Below are 25,390 nucleotides of genomic sequence, written 5' to 3'. Positions count from 1 at the left end.
AATAGTTTTGACTTAATTTCTGCATTTGACTGAATGTTTACTGAACCGATGATCAACCATTTTCACTTTATATGAAATGCATTGTTTCGTGGACACATTTGAACATTGTATGCAAACGTTTATGTCAAGCAAAGTCTCTGCACCTCAAGATCAGTGAGAATCCACATTTAATGGACCTTTGTGTAGAAAGTATTAATATGTGGCTCAACCACAAGAGGGCGCTCACTGATTGCGTTCATGCCCGTCACTGTTGCTTCTCTTGATGAGAGTCTGACATCAGCAGTTGACCATCATGACCAGTCACACATTCACTGTCAGAACCATTTCTGCCATTTGCACTTATTTACGCTTATTAATCCTTTTTATATATTTATACATTCATATAATTCTGTTGATGTTATCATTATATTTTCCCTGCTCACGTTCCATCCACTGTTTCTCCCTTTTTTAAGCACTTTGTGTGGTTTTATCATATTTTAAAATTAGATCGTTATCTTGTTAATCGAGCTGCATCATTCACCTGATCAGAAAATCTGAACATGCAGTATAAAACATTTTCACAGAGAGTAATGATCTAAAAAGCTTTATCACTCTTTGGACACATACATATCACACACAGAAGATAGCTACTGCTGTTGTCCAGTGAAAACATTGTACAGTATTTACAGAAAGTCAACCTCTCAGGAACTGAGGGCGGCGGCTTCAATTTCAGCTTGACCATCAATAGTTTTATCAACCCATCGATGACCAGGTCATTATATAGGTATGTAATATATATATGATTAGTCAGATCTGCATCAACATCTTTGTCATATATCTTCTTCTTCTTTAAGGTATATACAGTAGTTGTGTCTTGCAGATCAGTCCGAGTTTCACAAAGTCTTCTCTTGTAGAATCACCCTCACCAGAACTGGGTCGGCTCTACCTTTGGTCTCTCTCTGAACAAGGCCCATCAGTTTGTTCAGAACTTTCTTGTTTCCATTTCTGATGGCTCTAACCTACGCGGGGGCACAGCAACCAAACATTTAGAAAAAAGAAAATGTAATTGCAAGTGGGAATTAGCGTGTGTGAGCCCCTCACCTCTTCAGGATGCGAGTCCACCACCTTCTGGCAGATGCTGTGCAGCTGCGCAGCGTCACTAACAAGCCCCAGCTCCTGCTCCTGGATGATCTGCGAGGCCGTCCTGCCTGATGACCTCCACATCTCCTGGAACACCTGAGAGTGAGCAGGAGGCGGTGAGACGCAGGTGATTACCAGAATACAAACAAGCACTCGCTGCGGATCTGTGTAGTGAGTGACAGATAGAAGGGGGATAATTGGTCTGTGCAGCTGACTGACCTGCTTGGCAACTGAAGAGGAGATGTGTCCTGTTTCCTGTAGTTCCAGCAGCTCGGCCAGGGCAGCAGGAGAGACGGGGCTGAAATCAGATGAACGGCTAGTTTAATTACATTTGAATGCACTGAATAAGTGATACAAATGAAGGGGGTGACAGAGAGAGAAAAAAAGAGAGAGAATGTCAGACAAAAAGGACACGAGAGTCTATCAACTGTTGTGATTTGACTATAATGTGTTTTTCTTGCCAGCGTCTGGCTGTTTATTCCTCGGGCAACCAGACAGATAGAATCAAAAAGCCTGTTAGAAAATATTAAGTGGAGACGCAGTTTCAGTCACAGTCCATCTGCACTAAACCTCCTCCAAACACGACACAGACACATGATGAGAAGTTTCCATCTTTACAAACACAAATGAATGTGGCCGGTTGTTTAAACACTGACTCCTGATGAAGGTTACTTGCAGTTTCACAGGAAAGCTCAATTACTTCAACTAGAAATTTCAGATTTGATCAAAATATATCCTGACTTTTTGGTGTTTGAAGGGGAAATGAACTTCTGAGAGCTGTTAGTACATTTCCATGACTAAATAAGCTATTATTCTAATCTAGTCAGTCTATCATCAGACGAGTAACAGTGTCTGATCACATTTTCCATCCACAGTTCCAGCTTTTACCATCTGGTTTCTAGTTTCCCTGTAAACATTCATTCCTGCCTGTGTCCACTCAGCTTCTCAACACCAACATGTCAGATCATGATCAGCTGCAAGGGTTGTGCAATATGTTGCTGTTATTAGTTGTGTAAATGCAAACTGTTGTATATGTGCACTCATATATATTCAGTGATACACACAATATTTTCCTGTGTAGAATTACAGGACCAGGCCCAGAACAAATGTCCCCATAGGGACATAAAGTATATATTTGATATTATCTTTAACCAGCTGTGACACTTTAGGATCACACGTTGGAGTTGGATCGGTAAAAACTAGTCAGAAGATAAGTTGAACTAGCTACAGCAGTTGGTTAGTAAAAGTACTGCTAAAGTTAATAAACAGTTGATATAATGCACGCTACTTAAAAAGTGTGGATTAACTTTTTAAAATAATTATAGCTAAAAGTAATGGATCAACAGTTTAGCTAAAAGTAATGAAATGTTTGATAAAAACATGGTAATTAGAATAGTTAGCTTAAGGAAAGGCTAATTGGAAACAGCCAAAAGTAATCAATAAACTTTTCAACTGACATGGTTGAATGAGTTAACCAAAAGTAATGATGGAGCTTAAAACAAACTTCATTACATTTGTGTTTTAAAATCTTTGACATTCTTAACGTGGCATATATTTGGCCTGGTGAGATATTTCACAATTGTGCCACCATCTTGTCACCACCCTGCAGAAAGATCTGCCACCAGCCCTGCAGTGAGTTTCTCTCAGGCAGCTACTTTCTTCGGAGGAAACCCTGGAGGAGAGACCTGTCTCAGTCGGTGGAAACGTCTGGACGAGTTCTTAATGACATGTCTGGAGTTTCTCTCGGTCTGACCACTGTGCTTCACGAGTTCTCATTTCTCTTACACTTCTGAAGGGCTTGGAACCAGACGGGCGAAGAATCAGATGTGGGCATGTTTGACAGGACAGACACAAAAAAAGTTTTGATGGTATGAGCAAAAAAGGAGCTGATGTTCTTAAAGGTTCAGTGTGTGAAAGGAATTGGCAGACATTTAAATAATCCCAGTGATGTTCTCACTTGTGTTTCATCTAAATCGTACGAATTGTTGTTTTCTTTACCTTTATATTTAAATACTTTATATTTCCTCAAAGAGCGAGTCCTCTCTATGGAGGCTGCCATGTTTTTTACAGTAGCCCAGACTGGACAAACTAAACACCTTTTGAGTTTTTATGACAACAGAAGCTACCACAGGTGTCATGTTTGGAAGGGGAGGGTGAGGTGAAGGGTATTCATCTGCAACGTGCAACTTCACCACTAGATGTCACTAAATTCTACACACTGAACTTTTAATGGCTAATTCTTGAAGACCTTTAACTTGGTACCCAAACTCTCAGTTACTTCCTCCTGACTCTGAGCACTTGAATTATGTTTCTCTAAGCACTTCAGTGACTCTGTTTTCTACTCTGCCTTAAGTTTTAAACAGTCCTGCCGGCCACTCTTTGGTTTTCTCTGACTCTCTTCCTTCCACCGAAAACAAGTGCAGCTACATTGCAAATGTTTCATGTGTCTGGGAATGGTTGATAAAGTGAAGCCCACGGCATCTGTTGTTTCAATTCCATTTTCTCTGTAATGACTCAGAGACTTTTATGACTTTTATTCTAAGAAACCATTACAGATCTATTTTGCCGATCTCGGTTGGACTCAACAAGCCGAAGTGAAGTTTCTAAAGCCACGATGGCAATTTCTCTTTGTTTCAAAATACTGAAAAGACTCAATTTCAAGTGTTTTGGAACATTTACGAAATCCCACATGTTCCAGTTTACAGGCCTTCAGCAAAACAACAACTTCATCCAAAAAATAAATGATTTCACTGATGTTATTGAATTTGTCTACACAGGCGTTTCTCTAATGAGCTGTCAAAAGGGTTTGGACATTGACCGACATGAAGTATTAGGGAATATCAGATGATTTATGAAGTTGCACATGTTACTGCTGTATGGAATGAAACAGCCTGTCAATATTTGTGAGAATCGAATAATCGTTGGTGTCATTAAAATCAGAGAACTGTGTAGAATTGTTAATGGAGGAGAGACTGAATTATTTTATCTTACTGAGGTTGACTTGTTGTCATTCTGAAGTCAGAACCTGTAACATGAATATAAACACTTTATTCTGAGCACAGCACAGGGAGGCTTAAATCTTTTTTTGTGGCTAAATGCTCATTAATCCAAAGCAAACCTTCTCGGGGAATAGAAGGGAAGCAGTTTAATAAGTTAGATTTCAGCAGCATCTCCTATTGAACCATGAGCAGCTGAGGGTTTGAGAATATTAATGTGTGTCGAGGGCTGGAATCGTTATCAAACCTGATATAACAGTGAATTTAATCAAACAAAGTGTTGTTAGAACTCATGTTGATCTGCGCTTCTACTTTCATTGAATTGGCAATAATTTGTTTTTCTTGCTTTGTAAATTGAACATCAGACAGTGCAGCTGTGACTTATGAGGTAGACCACTAACCAGAAGGTCAATGGTTCGATCCCCAGGACCTCCATTCTGCACTTTGAAGTGTCCTTGGGCAAGATACTGAACTCAAAATTGACCCAGACGAGTGGAGAACTGGTTGAATTTGGATGAATGGGTGAAAGTGACTTGTGATTTGTGTTGACTATAAGGAAAAAAAAAAAAAAAATATATATATATATATATATATATATATATCAGTGTCTCCAGTGTACAACCAGTTGGAGTGGGGGCGGGGGGCTGGGACTGACCTTTCAGTGAAGAAATGTGTGGTGCATACTCTTATAACTTCACAGTGAAACTAGAATTGTTCACAATGTGAACCTGCATACACCCTCTGATATGGATCCGCACCAAGAATTGACGTGTTCCTCCTTGGCTCATGCCCACAATGTTTCTGGATCGTGTCCCTGCTTTGACCATGAGAGTCAATTTTATCAGGCAAACTTTGGTCTAACTGAAGATTCACTCTGCTGATACACACGTAGAAGTGATGTTTGATGCCAGAGTTCCTTCCACCACCGTCTCCTCCTCCGGTGCTTTTTGGTGTTATTAATTTAATGGATGTAACCCCTCTTGCTGCTGGGATACTTTGGAGAACTCCGTCTCAGAGCAGAGCTTTTCACGCCAATCTAACTGTATAACCATCTGCTATAAACAACCCATTGAAGTGTCTCTGACTAAAGTTCAGTGGTGAGTTACAGGACATGGAGCTGAAGTGCTGATAGCAGACGTGGTAAATCACTTTTAGGATCAGAGTTTTTCACTTGAGTTAAAACCCTCGAGGCAGCAGCCTGTGACACCTTAAAATGAAGAGAGGCCTGACACTCACCGGCTGCATCTGGAGAGTGAATGTATTCTCTCTAAGGTAATCTTATGACTTCATTACAGACGGTGAAGAAACGGCAGGAAAATGGGAGAAAGATGCAAAAACAGGCCCCAAGACGGAGCTGAACCACCAATGATGCTGCGGTTCATGGTCAGTGTCTTAACCCTTAAGCTACAAGGATACCCGTTAAAAAAGGTTTAACATGACATCTAAGACTGGAGCATTGGAGGCAGAAAAAGGGCACGGTCACAAATACGTGAATAAAGTTCCCCCAAGTTTAACTCTACGTGAAGCCACGCTGCAGATAAGGAGGAGAAGGTTCCCCACTGTTAAATATGATTCCAATACTGTATCCATGAGCTATGTTGGAAAAAAAAATCAAATCTGCAAGACAAACAATTAGCATTAAATGAATATTATAAAATCACATGGATGGATTTGTCTCACCTCTGGCTCACGCTCATGTCTTGTTGTTTGAGGTGACACAGCAGCTCGTTTGTCACCCAGCCAATCACCTTCCGCGGCTCCTTCTTGGTTGCCCTCAACACTTCCTCAAAGAACTCCACCAGCCCGTCCTCATTCTGCAACAAAACGCCACGAAAACTCACATGCACATTATCTCATCACTATCAAATAAGCCCAGCAGAGACTGGTATCGAGCTGCCTCCAGGATCCAAGCAGAACTGCGTCCAAACTGACTTGATGAGATGGCAATTAAAGTACGCGGGAAACCGATTTAGTGCCTTTGCCCGCTCATAAACTCACCACCAGAGTGAAGCTGTGCTCGGGCAGGATGCCGTATGTTTGGACCAGCCTGTCTCTTTTGATGCTGGGTAGCTCTGGAAGCCCTTCCCTTATCTTCTGCACCACCACCATCTGGCAAGCATCAGTGCCAGAGGGCAGCGACGCGTTATCCTCATACACAATCAGAGGGGGCAGGTTGGGCTCCGGCATAAACCTGGAAGGGGGTGGTAGAGATGGAGAACGCCTTATCAGCAGCACAGATAAACTCAGAAAGGATGCAGTTGGCTTTTATTGACATTTTTGACACCACGTGTCTCTTGCTCCTGTAGTAATTTGACTCAATCAGCCTCATAACTGTCCATCTATCGTCCCCCCTCCTAAAAACACACTCACACACACACACAGATGCACAAATGAGCAATATCTGTTTATTTCTGTCCGTCTAGCTGCCACTCAGGCGCCCTCACCCCCCAAAAGACATCAAGGTAATCTCCTAAAATCACAACTAGACATCTACAAACACAAGCTCCACAGAGACAAACAACAAACTCAGACTCACCTGTAGTCCTGAAGACCCTCTTTGTCCCTCATTGGAATCGTCTCCCTGTAAGACAACATGGAAATATTATAAACTAACATTTCTTACAGCAGTCACAATCTGAACATCTCAAGTACTATTTAGAGCTGGAACGATTCATAAATTAGTCATTCGGCCAATTTGGCAACAGGTTGAGTGATTTATTTATTATTTGAAAAAGTTTAAAAGTCACTCGTGCATCTAAAATATGAAGACTCGTGTTTTTTTCTTAGTTTACTAAGATAGTTTGGTCAAAATCTCTGGATTTTAGACTTTTGGGCAGATAAAAGGATTTGAATGTGTTAACTTTCACAGTGGGAAACTGATCATTTATAAAGGGACTGAGAAGATAATCAGAAGATCAAAGTGCTCACCCTCTAAAAAAACTAATCCAAAAAAAAAGGGAAAAACATCAACATCAAAGCACAATAAAAGAATTCTGGGGATGTGTGTCGTGAGGCTGTTCAGTCAGCCCAGCTGTTCACAAACCAGTTCAGTCAGATCTGTCGCCACCTTCACAGGAACGGGAAGAAAGAGCCAATCATAGGCCATCACACGCTATTTAACATGCTTCACCATGGACCTTGGACATTCAAGAATGCCTCATGGGAATGAGGCAGAGCACCAGAAGATGATCAATGACTCGGCTGTGTGGGAGCTGGATCGGTCTGTGAGCTCATGAGCCTGTGACCAGCACAAAGCTCACAGAAAACACAAGACGATGGCAGCGGCATCCAAATGGCTCCATTCATCATCATTACCGTGATGGGTCCTCCTCAGCAAAGCTCAGGACTAATTGTCACAAGATGTGCCAGGAACACGGGAAATGCAGATCTTTGATTTATTAAACTACGGAAATGTAGGCTTATGAGATGGTGAACGAGTTCGGGGTCGAAACTGTAAACAAGTCTGATAGGCGGTGGGAAAAATATAAACATAGAGGAAAAACACAAGGAACCAAGCCATGAAGGAGGATGAGTGACTGAAAATAACATTCTGGCAACTCAAGGACTGAAATGTGAAGCTCTTGAAGTAACAAGCAAGGAGGAGCTGTAAGTGCAGTAATTTCAAAACAAAACAGCAAAACGAGAAAGAGAGTCAAGGGGCAGATGATGAAACTAATGAATGAGGCAGAGATCCCAGTCACAGCCCAGCTCCCTCATCCACTTACCCCGATTTGGAATCATATGCCCGGGTCTCATTTTGCACCCTCCCTCCTCTCTGCAGGACATTGATCTGCCTCTGAATCTCGTAGTCTGGTGACATAAGAGGCGACATTAACATAAATACAGACTCTGATGGTGGTGTAGCACAAACACGATTATATGACAAATGCCAAACATCTGCTGCAGCACACTGGCAATCCTCAGGTCTCTGACTGCTGCCACATTATAACTGTGATGAATGATGTTTTTCTCCATCACTGTTTAAACACCAGTTCAGCAGCAGATTAAACGTGATAGCGTTTTATTGATAAGTGACTCGAGCACAGCACCACGGTGTGTCAGTGTGAGCTTACACTCCTGAAAGTAAAAAGTAGAAATCTGTCTGGAGGAGGCTCTTTGTCAGCGTTTTAAGTGAAGCTCAATCAACAACCACTTAAGTTTGAGTTGACACAAAATCTATTTTTCTTAAGTGAACGGCTGAGGGAAGAAAATTCCCCATCGCATGCTGCCATCACACAGCTAATTGTTTGTGAATGGCCGTCAGTGTTAAACTTATGCTTCTCAGGTCAGTGTCAGTATGAACTCATCTTCCTGTCTTCATTCCTCTTCATAAATCAACTGTAATGTTTTCATTTCAACAAAAAACATGTTTACTCAGTCCAATACGAGCGGATGAAGGAGTATAGTGCAAAAACCTTTAGAGTTTGGTGTTGAACTTTTTTATAGACTGGTACGTAAACAGCTATTAATGCTAATGTTAGCATAAGATCAAATGTGTTGATTGAGTTTTGGGGTGCTGGAAGGCAGATTTAGTTAATTTTGCATTAGACCAGGGCTATTTCCCACTAATCTACTCATCTAACTTGGTGAGAGGGCAAACAAGCCCATCGCATAAATGTGTCACTTAATGCACAGTAAATGTAAATAGAAACATTCATCCACTGGTTGTTTCTTATCTTTTTTTTTCGAGGGTGACAAAGCATGCAAATGTAAACTCACCAAAAGGTCTTTGCTTTCAGAACAGGTGTGTGAGCAATAATACTGTACTGTAAGATCTACCCAGATGGAACAGCATTCAAACAACCTCACTAAATGTCTGTCACACTCTCCGACTATCCTCCTAACCTTTCTATGGTGCTTACCAATAGCCCTGGCCAGGAATCGGATGCTGTTGATGTTTTTCACCTCTGTTCGGATGCCCAGGGGCTCACCTGGTGTGTGGACGGACACGTTGGCATCTACTCTCAGCTGGCCCTCTGAGGAGAAAGAGGGGAGGGAAACATGCCCACCGTGAGGGAAATAGGTTTTGGTTTAGAGGTACAGAATGGCAACTAAGACACAGAGAGGCGGGCAGAGACACAGCGACGGAAAGCGATTTCCATACCAGACATGTTGCCTTGACAGGTGCCCAAGGCTTGCAGGATGAGCTGAAGCTCCCTGACAGCTGCAGCAGCCTCCTCTCCACAGCTCATGTCTGGCTCCATCACCAGCTCCATTAGACCTACACCTGATGAATGTGAAGACAAGCTATTGCTTTATTAAGTCATTTAAATCTATAGAATAACATTTGTTTGAATTTTCTTTTCCCATTATTAATATATTGAGAAGATGTTATTAAATATGTCTTAACATCAATAAAGTTGATGAAAACACCAAAACCAACTGTGTTTGTCTGAAACCACTGTTGCTCTCAGCCCCAAACTCAATCAATCCTCCTCAAGATATTTTTAAAAGATAGTTTAATATTTTAAAGGATGCACATATTAGGTTCAGAATTTTAATTGGTGTTATCACTTGAAAAACTTTACATGCTCTAATGTTCAGAAAACACTTGATGCAGAATTATTTGTGTGGATATTTTACATACAAAGAGAGGAAAAGGAAAAACTGAAAAAGCATCATTTGTCTCCTTTAAGATTAAACAATGTCCCAAAAGAGCTGTGCAATGTGCTTTTAAGAAAATATATCCAGACAGTCATAAATATGAATTCCCATTTGGTTCTCTGGTGAGTGCTTTTGCGAGCAGCTTGGCATATGTCAGATTTAAAAACAACAACAAACAGTGGCCATCTTCTTGGTACTGAAGCAACATGTCGTCCAGTGCAATAGTGAGGCTCATTCATGTGCTTGGTTTGGGGCAATAACTCCACAGACAATGACTCCACAGACAATACACAGTAGATTGTTCTTGTGAGATTTGTCTACAATGTAGCTGACCATGATAAAAATACAGAATATCAGCAGACACAACCCTTAATCTTCGGACACAGAGTGAGTGATGTTACCTGCTCTGTTGAGGTCTATGAGGGTCTGGCTGCGGACGTCATCGTGGAGACTCTTGCCACTGTCCTGCTCCAGCTGAATCTGTTTTATAGTCACAGTTTTTCTGATCACTTGGCTCCTCTTCTTTCCCCCAAAGAGGCTGTAAGTCAGGATGCCGTCTACTGCAACGGGCCGCCGCTGCTGAGTGATCTGGTATCCAGCCTGACACGAGAATGTACATCATTATAAAACACCAGGCGTGAGGCTGTGAAGTAAATAGAGCATAAAAAAGGCAAAACATTTTTATGCTCTCCTTATCTTTCAAGAAATGTAACCTCTCATCAGGCCCCAACGGTGCAGCAGCCAACCGTATACCATCTGATTAAATGACGGAGGATTTCTGACTGTGTTAGTGTGATGAAAACTGAGCCAATGAGAACAGTGACAGCAGCATTGACTATGTTTTAATCCCTGTGAAATAAGGAACGAAGTAGTTATAATTACATTTTACATCAATAAATAAATCACAATGTTAGTATTTCAGTTTGTTATCCAACTTGAAATCATTACTTTAAAACGATGATTTGACTTTTTTTAAACAAAATGTAATTTCCGATGGGAGATTTGACTTTTTTTTTACAGTCAATGTCAATGTTAATGAGGTGTCCTTGTTGTGTTTTCGCCTGTAAAAGAAAGATCACACAAAAACAACTGGGTCAGGGAAGAACCCATTCAACTTTGTTTTTTGTATCTGGGGCAGATCCAGGACTTTCACTTTCACACCTTTATCTATGAGTGTGCACAACTTTATGCAGTGTGATAGGATTTAATTGGTCTGTTGGGGCTCGGCTGAGGTATTGTGTTCTACTGAGAGCCATTCTAGTTTGTTATGCATATATATTGTTACTGTTCAATGATGTGTACTGTTTGCTAAGTCTTACTCTGTTATTTGTTTCTATGGGAAGTAATTTGTGAAGGTAAAAGTACAGTGTTGTGGAGCTAAATTTCCCCAGTGGGACTCTAAAACGAACTAATACATCAAATTACAGAAAGAGATGTAATATCTCCTGAGGTTTTTTTTAGTTAAATCCACATATTGCAGAGGAATAACACTGATGACGAGTCTGCGCTCAGAGTCGTGGGTCCACGTAAAAGGTGAGGCAGGCAGGCAGCATCAATTAAACACAGCGATGGCTGATTGGCTGGACCTTGGTTATAATGCAGCGGGGATGTTGCTGCTCCACTCGAGGTTTCTATTCACAAAAGCATAAGAATGAATATTTCATCTGCTTCTCTGTTCCTAAAAGAATCTGCCGCCCCAAGTACTAATTTCCCACGTTACTATAGCAACCACATCGCAGGAACTAAACATTAATCATACTTATGCTAAAGAGAGCGAGGACGTGGGAGAAGAGGTTTGGGGAGGGGCAGAGTGCTCGCTGGCGTTCTGTTAAATGTGCCTGATCGACACAATCAGTCACATCCTTTAAACACGACACACAAAAATATGCATTTGGGGATTTTTTCTTTTTTAAGTTCTGATCCTCAAGATGGATTCAATCTTTAAATCTGTTGGATTTTGAGAACAATGTTGCAGTTCCTCCTGAATCACCTGTTTCTTACTTCATCTTTTTGTCTCTGCAGGTAAAAATACTGTCTCTTCTCTCTGCAGCACGAGAACGCCATACTGTACATTAGGCAGCATCTGTATACGTGAAGATTATTTGCATTTCCTATATAATGAATCAGCTACTTCTGGCGACATAATGAGGGATGAGGAAAGTTTTGTTGGTAATATGACCCTACTGGACACATTTGGGTTTTCCAATTACACGCCGACGACAGACAGAGCCCTAACGAGCTGAACACCTTTTTATATTCACAGCTACAGATGTGTGTCTGCTCTCATACTACACATGCAGGTTCTCGCATATGCTCCAAACTCATTTGTGTGTTGTGAGACGCTGAGTCATTTACTGACTCATTTAAAAAAAGCCTCTGTCAGTCGTCTCGCACCTTTCTCTTACTTTTCATCGAGGTCCCACACACACAATCACTGCTCTCGTTAAACCATGTGAAGCTTAAACAGTCCGGCCGTGTCTGTTTATTTAGACACTTAATATCTCAAGGAAATTGTAATTATTTGCTTTGGCTGATAGATTAGTGCAGAGCGGCTGAGGCATGTTATTAAAGGGCAGCTGAAGGCTTTATATATGTGCTTTGCCTGCCGTTTCCATTCAGAGAGGGTGTGCTGGGTGGACAGCAGCATTGATCATTTAATGAGCAACTGTGGTGTTTTACAAAATGCAATCAGGGATTTGTAGTGGAACATATCAATAATGTAAAATGCAATTTACAAATGTATTTTTCAAGGGTGGGATCATTTCTCTCTTGGCCATGCTACTGGTTTGGTTTTATGAGCGTAGATTACATTCAAACTCTGGGTCGAATGTGAAAAACATTCCATCTTCTGCATAATTAAAGCTACTCAGACTCCAGGTAATCGAGCTCTCACGTATCACTGCAACAGATTGCTCTCATGAAGCAGCTGAGGAGACTAATGCAAACTAAATAAACAGCTCGATTCCTAAAAAAGGTAACAACAGGTATAGAGCAGAAAGCACACAGTGAATATAAAACACAGATAGAGGTTCCGGGCTCGACCTGATGGCAGGGGTTGCTGTGAAATCTCATAGCAAAACATAAACTGTAATCCGGTATTATCGTCCCTTCTGTGTGTGTCAGCTGTTGAGAAAGAATCCAAAGGAGGTGATGCGAGCTTTAGTAAACACACAAGAGAGCCAGAGGAACACAACAGTAATCCGTGCACTTCTGGAGGGGATTTAACTGGAATCTAAAGAAACATGGACTTTCTCTGGAGAGGATGCATCGCTACCAAGGTGATTAAAATATGTACTGCTGCCACTATGTGATAACCAGCGACTGATCAAGACCATCTACAGAAAACTTTTGAGCATCAGGCCTAAAACAAGTCAGAGCCACATTCTCACAACAGACTGAAGAAATCAAACCAGAAACATCATAATATCAAAGAGAGGGATCGTATTATTTCAATGTAACGCAGCAACAGAAAGAGTGTAATTAAAAAGACCATACTTGAAGTATTGCTTGCTTCTTTGTAAAGGGCACTCTCCTTTTAATCCACTTCTTCGGGCAGTTTCAATGAAATAATACCGCAGGAAAAGAGAATCTGTCTCCTAGGTTCTTCAGTCTATAATTACACTCCTCATTACCTTGCCCAAAGCTGTGTTAGCATAATATCTTACCAGGGCGAGACAAACGCTGAAAAATTCTGATTTTCCACCACACTTTTCTTCTGAGAATTTCCAGATTTATGAAAAGACGTCTCTCTGTAGGCCGAGTCAATGTAGCTCCCATTACATTTTGTCTTTTCCATCTAAGCCTTAAAAGGTCACTCATAATGGCTGCAAAATTACACTGGGGCTCTGAGGGCTGGTGAGCCCTTGTCACACTGGTGCTCTATTACACAGAGCAACCAGACTGTTGAGGGAGCTGGATACTTCTATCACCAATTTACCAGACTGCTATTCATCTTATGCTATGTAGATTTTGTCTGATCTACCAAAATAAATGTAGAGTATTTGTTAATTAATACAGTGTTAAACCAGTGTATGTTTACAAAAAATGACACCTAATTTAAAATGAGCTCGTATTGCATAAATGTATTCAGACACGATAAAGTGAAAACATGTTTTTAGTCATTTTTTAGCAAATGATTGAAAGTCAAAAACAGAAATCCCTAAATGACAAAAGTACTCGTTGCTGCAGCACTCCAAATCCTGTAATATCCCTCGAGATGTGTTTTGACCTGTAGTGCAGAAATGAAGTCCATTAAAGGTAAATTTAAAATCTCCAGAATCAGAGTATCAGCTTTACACGGTTTTGAGTAATGGATCATACCCAGAAATGCTGATTTAGAAATAACTACCTGGAGTTTTTAGGACTCTCATAATGATTCACCGTATTTATATATATATAAATAAAGAAAGCTATCCCCAAATAATCAGCAAAGGCAGGGAGAGTGAAATGACCTGTGTATAATGTAAAAATAGAAGTGCACTGTAGGAAATGAGCTGTTAAGTGAAAAAACACTGGTCATTTTCTTTAACAGCTCTCAGAACCATTTGACTGTGTGTGTGGCAAATAGCTTTTTTGCTGCTTCAGCAGGACTTGCTCACTATTTCAATTAAAGCTCGGGGGCAGGAGGAGTTCACTGGGGGTTTTGTGATGGAGTCGCTGGAGGCAGATGAGGACAACTTGTGTCAAAGTAAAACAATAAGGCAGAGTGATGTTTGGGATTAGAGCGGCCCTACACTGCCTGTTTGTCTGATAAGATGCTGCTGAAGCCTGGATGTTGCAGAGAAAGAAAGAAAGGAGGAGAGGGAAACTCACAGGGAGGTCAGCGTAGAAGTAATGTTTCCTGTCAAAAAGTGACTTCCTGTTGATAGTGCAGTTGAGAGCCAGCCCTGTCATCACTGCTGCCTCAACACATCGTCGGTTCAGAACCTGGGGACACACGGGGACATTACCTGATGTGATCTGACAAGAAGGGGAAACAACAGGTTCTTTGTCTCAAAATCACTTACCGGTAATGTGCCAGGCAAAGATCCATCGAAGAATGACACCAGGGAGTTTGGAGGGGCTGAGAAACGAACGTGTGAGCCAGAAAAGAGCTTGGTGTTAGAGTTAATCTGGGCGTGGATCTCCAAGCCGACCACACCGACCAGCTGCTGGGGAGCACTGAGGCAGAGAGGAAATAACAGAAAGCTTTACTATATATCAGCCAGAGAATGAGCAGTGTACCTGGAAAAGCAAAATATATTTGCTTCTGTCTGGCTGACCGGATTTGACTTTTTTACTGATATTTACTGCCAAACCCTCTGTTAGCCATCCTGGATAACTGGTGTCATAAAGATGGTTATCGACTGGCTCAGTAAACTCTGGGTTTACTTCTGGCTATGATCGTGTTCACACGAGAGAGTCGGTGCTGTTAATGAGACGTAAACGGTGTGATGACATATCAACTATAAAAAGAGGCTGTAGAAAATTGTCCAAATATTAAAGTAAGGCTCTAAATAAGTGTGGGTATTAAAATGCAGTTATGATGCTCAGTAGTTATTCTTTACTCTGTTTCTCAGAAGCTCGGAGTGACAAACGGTAAACAAAACTGGAGCAGCAAAAGGATTTGAACGATCTATAAAAAATACCTGCTGCTCATTTTTCTGTATTGTTCAGTATTTTCTCTATGTCAGAAATGCTGACTCCATATTCCCACACTGTCACATACATTATCACACACATCATTACATATACCTTGCACATTTGACCACTATATTTATAGCGTGTAGTCTAGACTTCCATTGTGTTGTTTTACACAACAGTACTTCCTTCTTAATTTGCTTCATCTTTCTTCATTCTAAATATTTTATTTGTTATGCACCAATGTTTGTTTGCTGAAAAACCTCCTTGGCAACTTGTGACTCTCAAAACTAAACAGGCTCAAGTGTTTTCTGAAACTTGAACCTCATCATGAACAAAATAAAGCTTTTAACAGTGGCCCACCTTTATCATTGTACCATAATAACCATCAGAACATTGTAATAAGAATAACTTACATCAATAACAGTGATAATTGCCCCAGTTTTAATACTCACTGGAGAAAACTTAAGGTAAACGCGGGTTCTCTCCCTTCATTAGCCAGTGGACACAGTTTAAATCAAAGCTAACTGGAACTAAATACAAATACATGGGTCGTTTATCTGATTCATTACATACATGTGAATAAATCAACTCAGTGACAACAACAACACAAACACAGCTGCAGCTTCTTTTACCTCCTCGCTCGGGGCTGAGACTCACTGCGTCCTCTGGAGCTCGTCGTGTGAATCCTCCGGAATAAACACGAAGTCTTCGGGTTGAATATCTTGGTCGGTTTGTTGACACTCAGCAGCAGCAGCAGCTCACCTGCTGCTGCACAGGAGGCCGCCATGTTGTCTTTGAGGCTCCGGGAAAAACACGAGACGGGACCTGTAGTTCTTTAAAGTGAGATTCAAAGTTGGAGTCTACGACGCTCGAGTCCGGCTGAGACTACAAATCCCAGGAATCCAGGGTGTTCCGGTTTCCCGAGATAAGTTGCGTCATTTCCGGGCTAACAAGTGGCGGGAGTTGTCTGAGGAGCGGGAGGTCAGCGACAGACGGTGAAACTTGTTTTAAACTTTTTAAAGATGATGGCTACTAACGGGAAAGACTGTGGGGTAAAAGATGGCGCCTCGGTTTGTTGTAACGGCTCCGCTGTGGCGAACGGAGCCGCCCCGGAGGCGTCGCCGAGCACCAAGCCGCTGAACGGAGCCGCGGTTCGGCCGCAGAGCTTCACCTTCACCCCGCAGCCCACCATCGAGGATATTCGGCGGATGCAGGCGGAGTTCACGGACGAGCGGGACTGGAACCAGTTCCACCAGCCCCGCAACCTGCTCCTGGCCATGGTCGGGGAGGTGGGCGAGGTGTCCGAGCTGTTCCAGTGGCGCGGGGAGGTGGCGGAGGGTCTGCCCGGCTGGAGCGAGTCCGAGCGGGAGGAGTTGGCGCACGAGCTCAGCGACGTGCTCATCTACCTGGTGGAGCTCGCCGAGAAGTGTCGCGTCGACCTGCCCCAAGCGGTGCTGCGGAAGATGGCCCTGAACCGGCTCAAGTACCCGGCCAGCAAGGTGCACGGCTCGGCCAAGAAGTACACCGAGTACAAGGACTGATGTTGGGTGTGAAGAGACAACCAGGGGGGGCTGCTGGAGCTGCTGCTGGACTTTTGAATCGTTCGGTTCAAATGGCTTTTTTTCTTGTTCGACTTGTTGCAACTGTATGAAAGCTCTCGTGTGACTTAAACCTCCTCGTGCACAGCTGCATTTAGCAGAAGACACTTGCAGAATTTGCAGTTTTTTATTGAGTTTAAAGGTTCAGTGTGTGAAAGTTAGAGCCATCTAGTGGTGAGGTTGCATGTTACAGCTGAAAACCCTTCATCTCAGCCTCCCACACACGGAGAACCTGTGGCAGCATGTTTGGACAGCTGTGACAAACATGTCTGCCTCTGCAGAGAAGACCTGCGATTAAAATATAAAGTAATAAACCCCTTTCACTTACATCTTTCACATTTACCCTTTAATGTTTCAATCATGTTTTAGTTTGAGTCAATTTTAAGCATTGCATCATTTTTAGAGAAAATATTCCTCTTGTTCAAGTCCTTAAATACTGGGAGGAAAGTGTCCCTGTTGTTCGATTCCTTGGGGAAGTATTTGGAGGATAATATCCCTCACTGAACATATGTGAGACTTTCATTCCCCTTGGCTCCTTGTGCGTGTGACAGAGGATTAAAAAGTTGGTGGAGTTAAAGCTGAATTTCTTGAACATCCCTGACCTGAGAAAAGTTGCAAAAAAGGAGAGGAATGTGATATTTTTTTTCTTTGTTGTTGGTGATTTATTTCAGGGCTGGATCTTCTCATCTCCTGTCTAACTTGTGCAATTTTTCTTGTTACAGTAAAAGTTGCTTTAATTTAAATTTTGTGAATTTTCGACTCATTTATCCCATTTAAAACAAATGGTTGTCCTGTTATCTGGCTGCGTTCAAATTCTGTCTAAAATTTCTAAAGATTTATACCCACTTATATTATTAGGTATATTTATTTAAAACTAATGCAGTCATACACCAGAGCGTGACACTTAATGCTACCTTAATAAGGCTTTAATTATGTTTTGATTTAATTGAGGTGTTCAATTCTCTCATTATTTAGGAGGCCAATATGAGCTAATCAAATATCGGTTCAATTAACAAAGACTTCTTTTAAAAAGTTAATAGAAACCGTTGCAATGCACAAAAACAGAAGGAAGTGATGTTGTATAAACGAGTATTTGGTGTGGAGACCTGTCGTGATGTCATCATGGTTGAAAGGGGGTGGGGCTGTGCTCCTGTGGTGTCAACCAGTGTCCAGAAGCCTCAATGTTCAAATTCGAATCGAACCGGTTTCATTTGCACGTTGTTTTTGTCGGGGCTTACGGACACTTGGATGAACCCTCAGGATCAGTATGGAGGCCTGTTATGTTTTGTTTTTTTTACATTTGAAGAATCTTTCACTAGTTACTTTAATTGTTTTGGATTTGACACTATTGACCCCTGAAACTCCAAAGGTCTTTTGTGGACTCAAACACTTCACCTCTGTCTGCATTGTGGTGAATACATGAGTGAATTTGTATTTTTCTGTGAACTATCCCTTTAATGTTCCTTCACCTCACTTGAAAAAACTAAAAAAAGATGGTTACATATGCAGGAGCTAATGGGGGAGAAAGTGAAATGGGATTTTCTCGTTTATTCCCATCTGGAGTGAAACTTTTGATCAATGTTTCATTTGAGATTTTTTTAAACCCATAGCGTGTGTGGGCAAGTGAGGGGCGTTCAGTGAAACAGGCATGAAAACATCCGTCACATTTGATGAGTTTAGAGACGCAAACATTGCCTTCAGCCGTATATCCCCGTATTCACTCTGGCATTAGTCATCCACAGGCTGCAAAGGAAAACAGCCATGAATCACTAAATTGTTGCTCAGACCTGCACTTCAAAGTAAACAGCTTTTTAAATATGCAGACATGAGATAATGCCTCAATACTAATGAGGAGTTGTCCACTTTCCTGATGTGTATCCAAAAAACGTGGACAGGCCGACTCAAATACGTCATTTTAAATTTTGAGCTCTTTAGGATGGAGGGTTATTGCAAAGAGAAGAGAAAATCCTTTGTCACTGTGATTAAATGAAGTAGAAAAACCACAGTAGCTTCCGAAATTACTTTTTCATTATTGTTAAATCTCAGTTTCAACATTATTCCCCACAAGGTTCTGCAGCACTTGCTCTGCAGATACAGATGAAACCATTTTTGGCAGCAGTTCATCCAAATCATAAGCCCCCCCCCCTCACTTCCAGCTCGAGTTCTTTAATACACAGTGAACATTCAATATTCAGTGTGTCGATGTGAGCCAGCAGGCTTCAGTTGCAGCTCCGATTTTCAGCCTCTTGTCACTGTTCTCTCTCGTTGTCATGGTTTGATTGGGAGTATAACACAGATGTAGCATATTTGCTCATTATGCATCATATACCTATCAGATATAGAATGAGACTTTCTGAAGCTGTTCCTGAACACAGCTCTGACCTAAGTGACAAAGTGCGACTCACATCACACAATTATCACCTCTCCTTGTAGGAACATTCACATTTCTTATCCCATGCAGTTAAATGTAAAGTGATAGCACTACGGGAACGTACACACGGCCCTGCAGCCAACTAGAGCCCTTGACCTTAAGACATTTAATTGAACTCCTCTTTAAAGTTTATTCTTAAATGTGATTTTGAAAATGTTTAAGCTAGTGTTTGAAGGTGGTGTTCGGTCCTTTTTAAATCCACATGTCCTGTTAAAGTAGGAACTAACTGTACTAAACACACAGTGTCTAACTACTCACTGGTGCCATAGTTTTCAACTTGAGCAATGGACACGTGAGCATAGAATCAATATTTGTTTTGCTCAGACAATAAATCCAATGGTGAATCGTATGCAGGGGATTCAAAGACTTTTGTGTGAACAATACATGTTAAATGAATACTTGTTTTTACACGAGTTAAACAGGAAATCAAAAGGACCACATCAGAAATCATTCCTTCATGTTCCTCCAGGCTGTAGAGATGGAGATCTCCGAGTCCTTAAGACTTTAAGAACACTTGAGAACTATACGTAATGATGGATTCTATGCAGTGCTGGTTAAGAGTCATTCATGTGCTCTCTACCGGCTCTTTTATGAATAGGGTTCTTGTAGCTGTCGACCAACGGCTTGGAAAAGCTACAGAAACAGCAAAGTCGTCTGAGACTTTCACTTTAAATGTTTTTATGTTGCACGACTTAAAACTGCCAATTCAAACTCTAATAGTTTTTCGGAGCTGCACTTATCATCAGGCTGGACTTTGTCTTTACTTTTTAAAAAGATAATTGAATTACACCTGTTATCTTTAAGTGCAAACCTATGTCTCACTGTATATTTATTATCAACACTTCATAGTTTTTAGTGTTGGCTGAAAGTTAACTGAGGAGTTCTTTTCTCTCATGTCTCCGTGTTTTAAGAGAGAAGTTGGACTGTTCCCATGGCGTCGCTCCTCGTCTGAAGATGGCGCTGAGGGCTTAATTACATTTACGACTTTTGATGAGTTTGAATCTAAAGATTTACTTTTACTTTTTAATGGTCAGCCCCAGCAGATATCATCAGTCCGGTTGTTATGGGTTTTAAAAGGCAGCTGTGTGTTTTCATGCCCGTACAGATAAGCTCCTGTTGGAAAAGCTTTAGTTTCTCTCTTTTCTTTTTGGCCACTTCCTCCTCCTCTTCACTATCTGAGTCACACACACATCAGCACTCTTTTATCCCCTCCTGGAGACAGCAGTGGGAGCTGTCAGATCTCACACAGTGGGGTTACCCAGCAGCAGGGGGTTCACGTCGCATCACATCCCATCACACACATACATACATCATGTGCGCACAGAAACCCACACATAGACCACAGATGTTTTTTTCTTCTAGTGGACCATTGCTAATGTTGAGGCATGATTTCTTCCCTCCAGTGTGGCTCCGTCATTGGCGATCACATCTTAAATACCCCAAACTGATCCATTGTGAGCATGAACGACTTGGCAATTTTCTTCCTTTTCATAAACCTGACAGCTCAGCCAATACAGCCCTGTTACCAGTCAAACATCCTGCCAGCAATTAAACCTTTTTACGAGTGTCTCTATGGTGTTCAATCAGATAAATCTTTGTTGTGTGTCAGGGTTTATTTGCTTGCAGGCTCCTGTTTACCTCCAAAAAACCGTGGAGGCTGCATGAAATATAAATAAAGTCAAACTATAAATATGCTGCAGGCATCAAGTTCAGAATGTTTATGTGCAAAAACCATAGAGAAAAAAATCTATTTGAACATTAAATAGCTTGTCTTTGTACTGTGTTGAATTGAACATGTCAAAAATTACCTGCAAATCATCCTTAGACTATATATTTATTTAGGTTTTTTCACCTGTGTTTGGAATCAGGGGCGTATTTAATATATTCCATTCCAGACAAAATGAGACTATATGACACCTGTAGCTAGGAGCCATATATTTGATGTGTGATTTCCAGTGTATTTTCCTCCTGAGCAGTTGGGGGGTGTACGGAAATGCATGCCTGCAATCACAGGTGCTTCTGATGATGAGAGAGACAAACTGTTTTTGACTTTGCTCATAGAACATTTATGTTTTTTGGACTTTGGTGTGCGAATCTCCCCAGAAAACTTTGTGGAAGTGATGAGACAGAGTTTGGACCAAGGTTATAGACATCTAAAAATATATGTATTATGTTATAAATAACTGGCAAAGTTTGGATTTCAGCACCTTAAGTATAAGACTTTCTTTTAACAACTTTGCATCCTGTAGTTTTTAATAACCTGTAAAAAAGAAGCTTTACCTTGAATGTCCCAAATCAAGCTGTGGATTTGTTTGGTACCTGTAACAAGTATTTCTGAGACGCCTCGGCAGGACAAGCAGAGCTGTAATCAATATCAATTAAAGCTGAATTCCATTTACGTGTTCTCATTGTGGGTGCTGGCTCTCTGACACAGGTCAGTGGAGGGGAGTCATGTTATTGGATCCACCCGTGTCTTTTCTTATCTGCTCTGGAGAAGCCATTTTCTCTTTTTGTGTTTTGATTGCTTTATTGAACCGGTAACATTTACGGGACACAATGGAGTGATGGTCCTCAGCCTCACCAGATAGGCCTTTTTTTTCCACAGCAGACATTTGACATATCGTAGTAGGAAAAGCAGAAGTGTTCCTGATAACGTGAACAATGCTCTTCAAGTGTCCCAGTGAGACGTGAGCCGGCATGAGCCAGACGAGGTAGGATAGCTCCAGAATAGAAGTAACGTAGGGCTGCAACCACCAAAAACCTTCTTTAACAAAGGGATTGATTATTTAATCAGTTCACTGATTATTTAAGAAGTTAATAACATTTTTAAAAAAATTCTTGAAATACCAAATTAACATTCAAAAAGTTCAAATTGTTGTTAAAATCCTAAATATGTTGACTGAAGTTTATCGTAATAGAAAATAATCAAATATTCACTTTGGAGAGGCTGGTAGGGAAATTTCTAAGTTTTGCTCAATCAGAATCAGAATCGAAGTTTTTTGCCAAGTAGGTATTTACCCATACAAGGAATTTGCTGTGGTGTGTTAATGAAAGCATGAATGGTATTTTTCATATGAACTATAAATATATTTACAATTTGTTGTATGCCCAGTTTGCAGGTTATTGTCCACAGAGAGTTCAAGTATAACAGTCACAGTTGAGGACATTTATACGTCGTGCAGTGTCAGTCGGGGGAAAGTTGACTTAAATAGTAAATTATTTAATTGTTGATTAAATAATTTAACAATGTCGATTATCAATTTAATCTTTTATTCAACTAAAATTTCCAGCTTTAGAGTATTGGTTAGTGAAATAATAAAACCATCATGAATGGTTGGGGTCAAATTTTTTTGCCACTGGATTACCTCAGGAGGTTCATGGTCCATAGACTGTAAATAAAGATATTCAGTTTACGTTATGCTCCATTAACATCTGATCTTCATTTTAATTTAATTATTTCTATATTCTTAATACATATTTACAAAATTAAAAATACAAGTATGCATTTTAAAATGTCTTTCAAACATTCTGTACTGTTATACAGTATTTTTTTGTATTTATTTGTGTATAAATGTTAAAGTATTTGAACGTTTTTGTGAAACTTGTACTGCAGCTAGCTCTGTGATTCAGATGTAATGAAGGCAAATGTCAGGAATGATAACTACCCTCTGTTTAGTCCTGAAGATATTGATGATATTTCATATAATTCTCAGATGTGATTGTTATTGCTTTTACTGGCTGATCATATCTACTCACGCTGCTGCCATCTATTATGTGTAGTGTATTTTATTATTAGTATTCATTTTATTGAGCTGCTCTTTCGAGTATATTTCTTCCCAGGTTGTTTGTATTGCTTTTGTGGAGTTGCCAGTTTGGTCTCAAGTGGAGGATACTATTGAGTAGTGGCTTTGGAAATATAAATATGAGTGCAGCCTTAACACACAACCCATTCACATGAAGCATTTTCCTGAAATAAAGGGTTTAAAGGAAACTCAACATGGCTATTGTCCTTCACAGAGGCGGCTGAGTGTTTCATGTCTCATGGTCTCCCCATACTTCAAATATAACTATATACTATATCATAGTGCTGCTGCTCCACACGTCTGCCAACCTGAAGCCCTGAGTCCTAACTCACAGTGATCCTTCACTTTACATAACTTTTCCTGAGTCGCCTTCAAATTTCAAATTGCTGTGATTTTATTATGTAAGTATAGTTACTGCAGCATGAGTGACTTGTTTAAAGCTGCTTTCACACATGAACTTAACTCTGGACAATATCCTGAAATTATCTGTGTATATGTGTTCTCCAGAGTTTTACTACCAGCCCTCATAGGAAAATGTCCAGAGGACGTCAGAGTGAGCCCATGTGAGAATAAGGCAGGATTTTGTACGGAGAATTAAACGTAAAGTCCTGCCTCCTTGAATGCGTCTGACCCCGACAATCTCCTGCTGCGTTCTTCACATGTGAAAGGTGAACTCCAGGAAATGTCAGCACAACTGGGTCTGGGTACTTTCTGGAGTTCATGTGTGAAAACAGCTTACCTCTGCTGCTCCATGTGAGGTGGATTGGTGGATTCAGACGTGTGATCCGTATCAATTCACCAGTCACTTCAGTCCCCTCGTGGTCTGAGGTGCTGGAGAAAGCCCATAAGTCAATTGAAGCCTATTTTGCTGCAAACATCACTGCAGTGCTGCTGCTGCTGCTGCTCATCCAGCATTTCACGAGCACCACCTCCACCCCAGCATCCACCTGGAGACTCTGATTCCCCTGTGGAGGACTTTATCACTGTCACTGCCCAATCTTCTCTTTGCTGATGTTGGTGTTTACTTGCAGGGAATGATTGTTGGTCGGACTCCAGACACAAAATACACTGTGTTCTCCTCTGTATCCATTAAATAACCCCACCATTCCATTGATAGGGAGGCCGGCTGAGTGAACTTTTCTTTTGCTTGTCTGCAGTGAGCCACTTCATGATGTTTACACGAGCCATATATTTAGGAAGAAGTGGTTTTAGAGTTGAATCTTAGCTTCCAGGCCTCTGCTGCTCTGTTGGGATGAACGCAGGTCTGCTTGTTATTTTTGAACTCACATCATTTGGCGTTGATTGCCGCTCACCTGTTGTTCTGTATGGTCTTTTGTTCTGTCTGCTTCACGCTCACTTTGATGCAAACAAATTGTCTTCATGGGACAAATAATTCTGTAAGTGAGCTGAACTGATCCTGAATGAATAAATGATTGAACGTTAAGTCCAGGCCAGTTTTAAACTACACTGGGGATTCTGAACAATAGGAACCGAATTCAAATTTTCCGTTGCTCTGTTGCAGTAAACTGTGTTGTTGAAGGTTCTTTTAAATCTGCAGCTTCTTCCATCGTGTTGCTCTAACAAAGAGAAAGTAACTAAAAAACAACATCTTCAGAGATAGTGATGTTGTTGTGGACCGGTCTAGGAAAGCTGGCTGTTTATTTGAAGCAAGCGTAGCTCACAAGGAAAATGAGGACGGCTATTAAAAGTGTTAAAGTGACGGGCTAATGCTGTTCAGTTCATCCTGTGATTGGACTAAGTTGGTGTGAAAAGCGGCGCTGCCACTCCTGCCAATGTGCTGTTTCATCAGACTTTATTGACACTGACACCAGAGACAAGCACGGTCTGAAGAGCTGTTTAACAATTCTCACTAGAAGAGGATGGGCGTTATCTAAACACTACAAAAATGTTCCTCCATTTCATAGAAGGATAGATTAAGATTTTAAAACGTTAATTATCTCTGCCAAGGAGGTTTTGTTTTCACCCCTGTTTGTTTGTAGAAAAAGATTCTACAAGAAACCTGGTGGAAGGATGTGATACGGGTCCGGGAGGAACACGTTACATTTTGGTGCGGAACCGGATCAGGGGTCGGATCCAGACTTTTTTAATTTTTTCACTTTCATTCACATTGTGAGACATTTTTGAATAATTTTACCATTTTCCCAGGAAGGATTCATAGATTATTATAAAATAAAATCAGGCACATTTAGAGGACTG

The 25,390-nt window shown here is 41.0% G+C and overlaps 2 protein-coding genes across 2 annotated transcripts; one reads left to right on the top strand and one right to left on the bottom strand.

Annotated features, from left to right (window-relative positions):
• Positions 1–567: 567 nt before the first annotated feature.
• On the bottom strand, positions 568–16,253 carry gatb (glutamyl-tRNA(Gln) amidotransferase, subunit B). Its single transcript, XM_020101220.2, has 13 exons — positions 15,974–16,253; positions 14,726–14,879; positions 14,532–14,645; positions 10,121–10,319; positions 9,220–9,342; positions 8,978–9,091; positions 7,841–7,925; positions 6,652–6,696; positions 6,114–6,306; positions 5,796–5,929; positions 1,339–1,417; positions 1,081–1,215; positions 568–998 (listed from the first exon to the last, which is right to left on the bottom strand). The coding sequence occupies exons 1-13, from the start codon at positions 16,126–16,128 to the stop codon at positions 873–875; spliced, it is 1,656 nt and encodes a 551-aa protein (XP_019956779.2). The 5' UTR covers positions 16,129–16,253; the 3' UTR covers positions 568–872.
• Positions 16,254–16,262: 9 nt separating this feature from the next.
• dctpp1 (dCTP pyrophosphatase 1) lies at positions 16,263–17,682 on the top strand. Its single transcript, XM_020101221.2, has one exon. It carries the CDS (start codon positions 16,364–16,366, stop codon positions 16,880–16,882), a length of 519 nt encoding a protein of 172 aa, XP_019956780.2. The 5' UTR covers positions 16,263–16,363; the 3' UTR covers positions 16,883–17,682.
• Positions 17,683–25,390: the final 7,708 nt, after the last annotated feature.

The sequence above is a fragment of the Paralichthys olivaceus genome, chromosome 8 (assembly GCF_024713975.1).
Source record: "Paralichthys olivaceus isolate ysfri-2021 chromosome 8, ASM2471397v2, whole genome shotgun sequence".
NCBI lineage: Eukaryota > Metazoa > Chordata > Actinopteri > Pleuronectiformes > Paralichthyidae > Paralichthys > Paralichthys olivaceus.
This window is presented reverse-complemented; position numbering and strand designations above follow the sequence as displayed.

Coding starts and splice junctions, on each gene's coding strand:
- gatb (XM_020101220.2), bottom strand. CDS start 16,128: ATGGCGGCCTCCTGTGCAGCAGCAGGTGAGCTGCTGCTGCTGCTGAGT. Junction 7,926..8,977: donor ATTCCTGGCCAGGGCTATTG/GTAAGCACCATA, acceptor TTATGTCACCAG/ACTACGAGATTCAGAGGCAG. Junction 1,216..1,338: donor CCTCTTCAGTTGCCAAGCAG/GTCAGTCAGCTG, acceptor GCTCACTCTCAG/GTGTTCCAGGAGATGTGGAG.
- dctpp1 (XM_020101221.2), top strand. CDS start 16,364: ATGATGGCTACTAACGGGAAAGACTGTGGGGTAAAAGATGGCGCCTCG.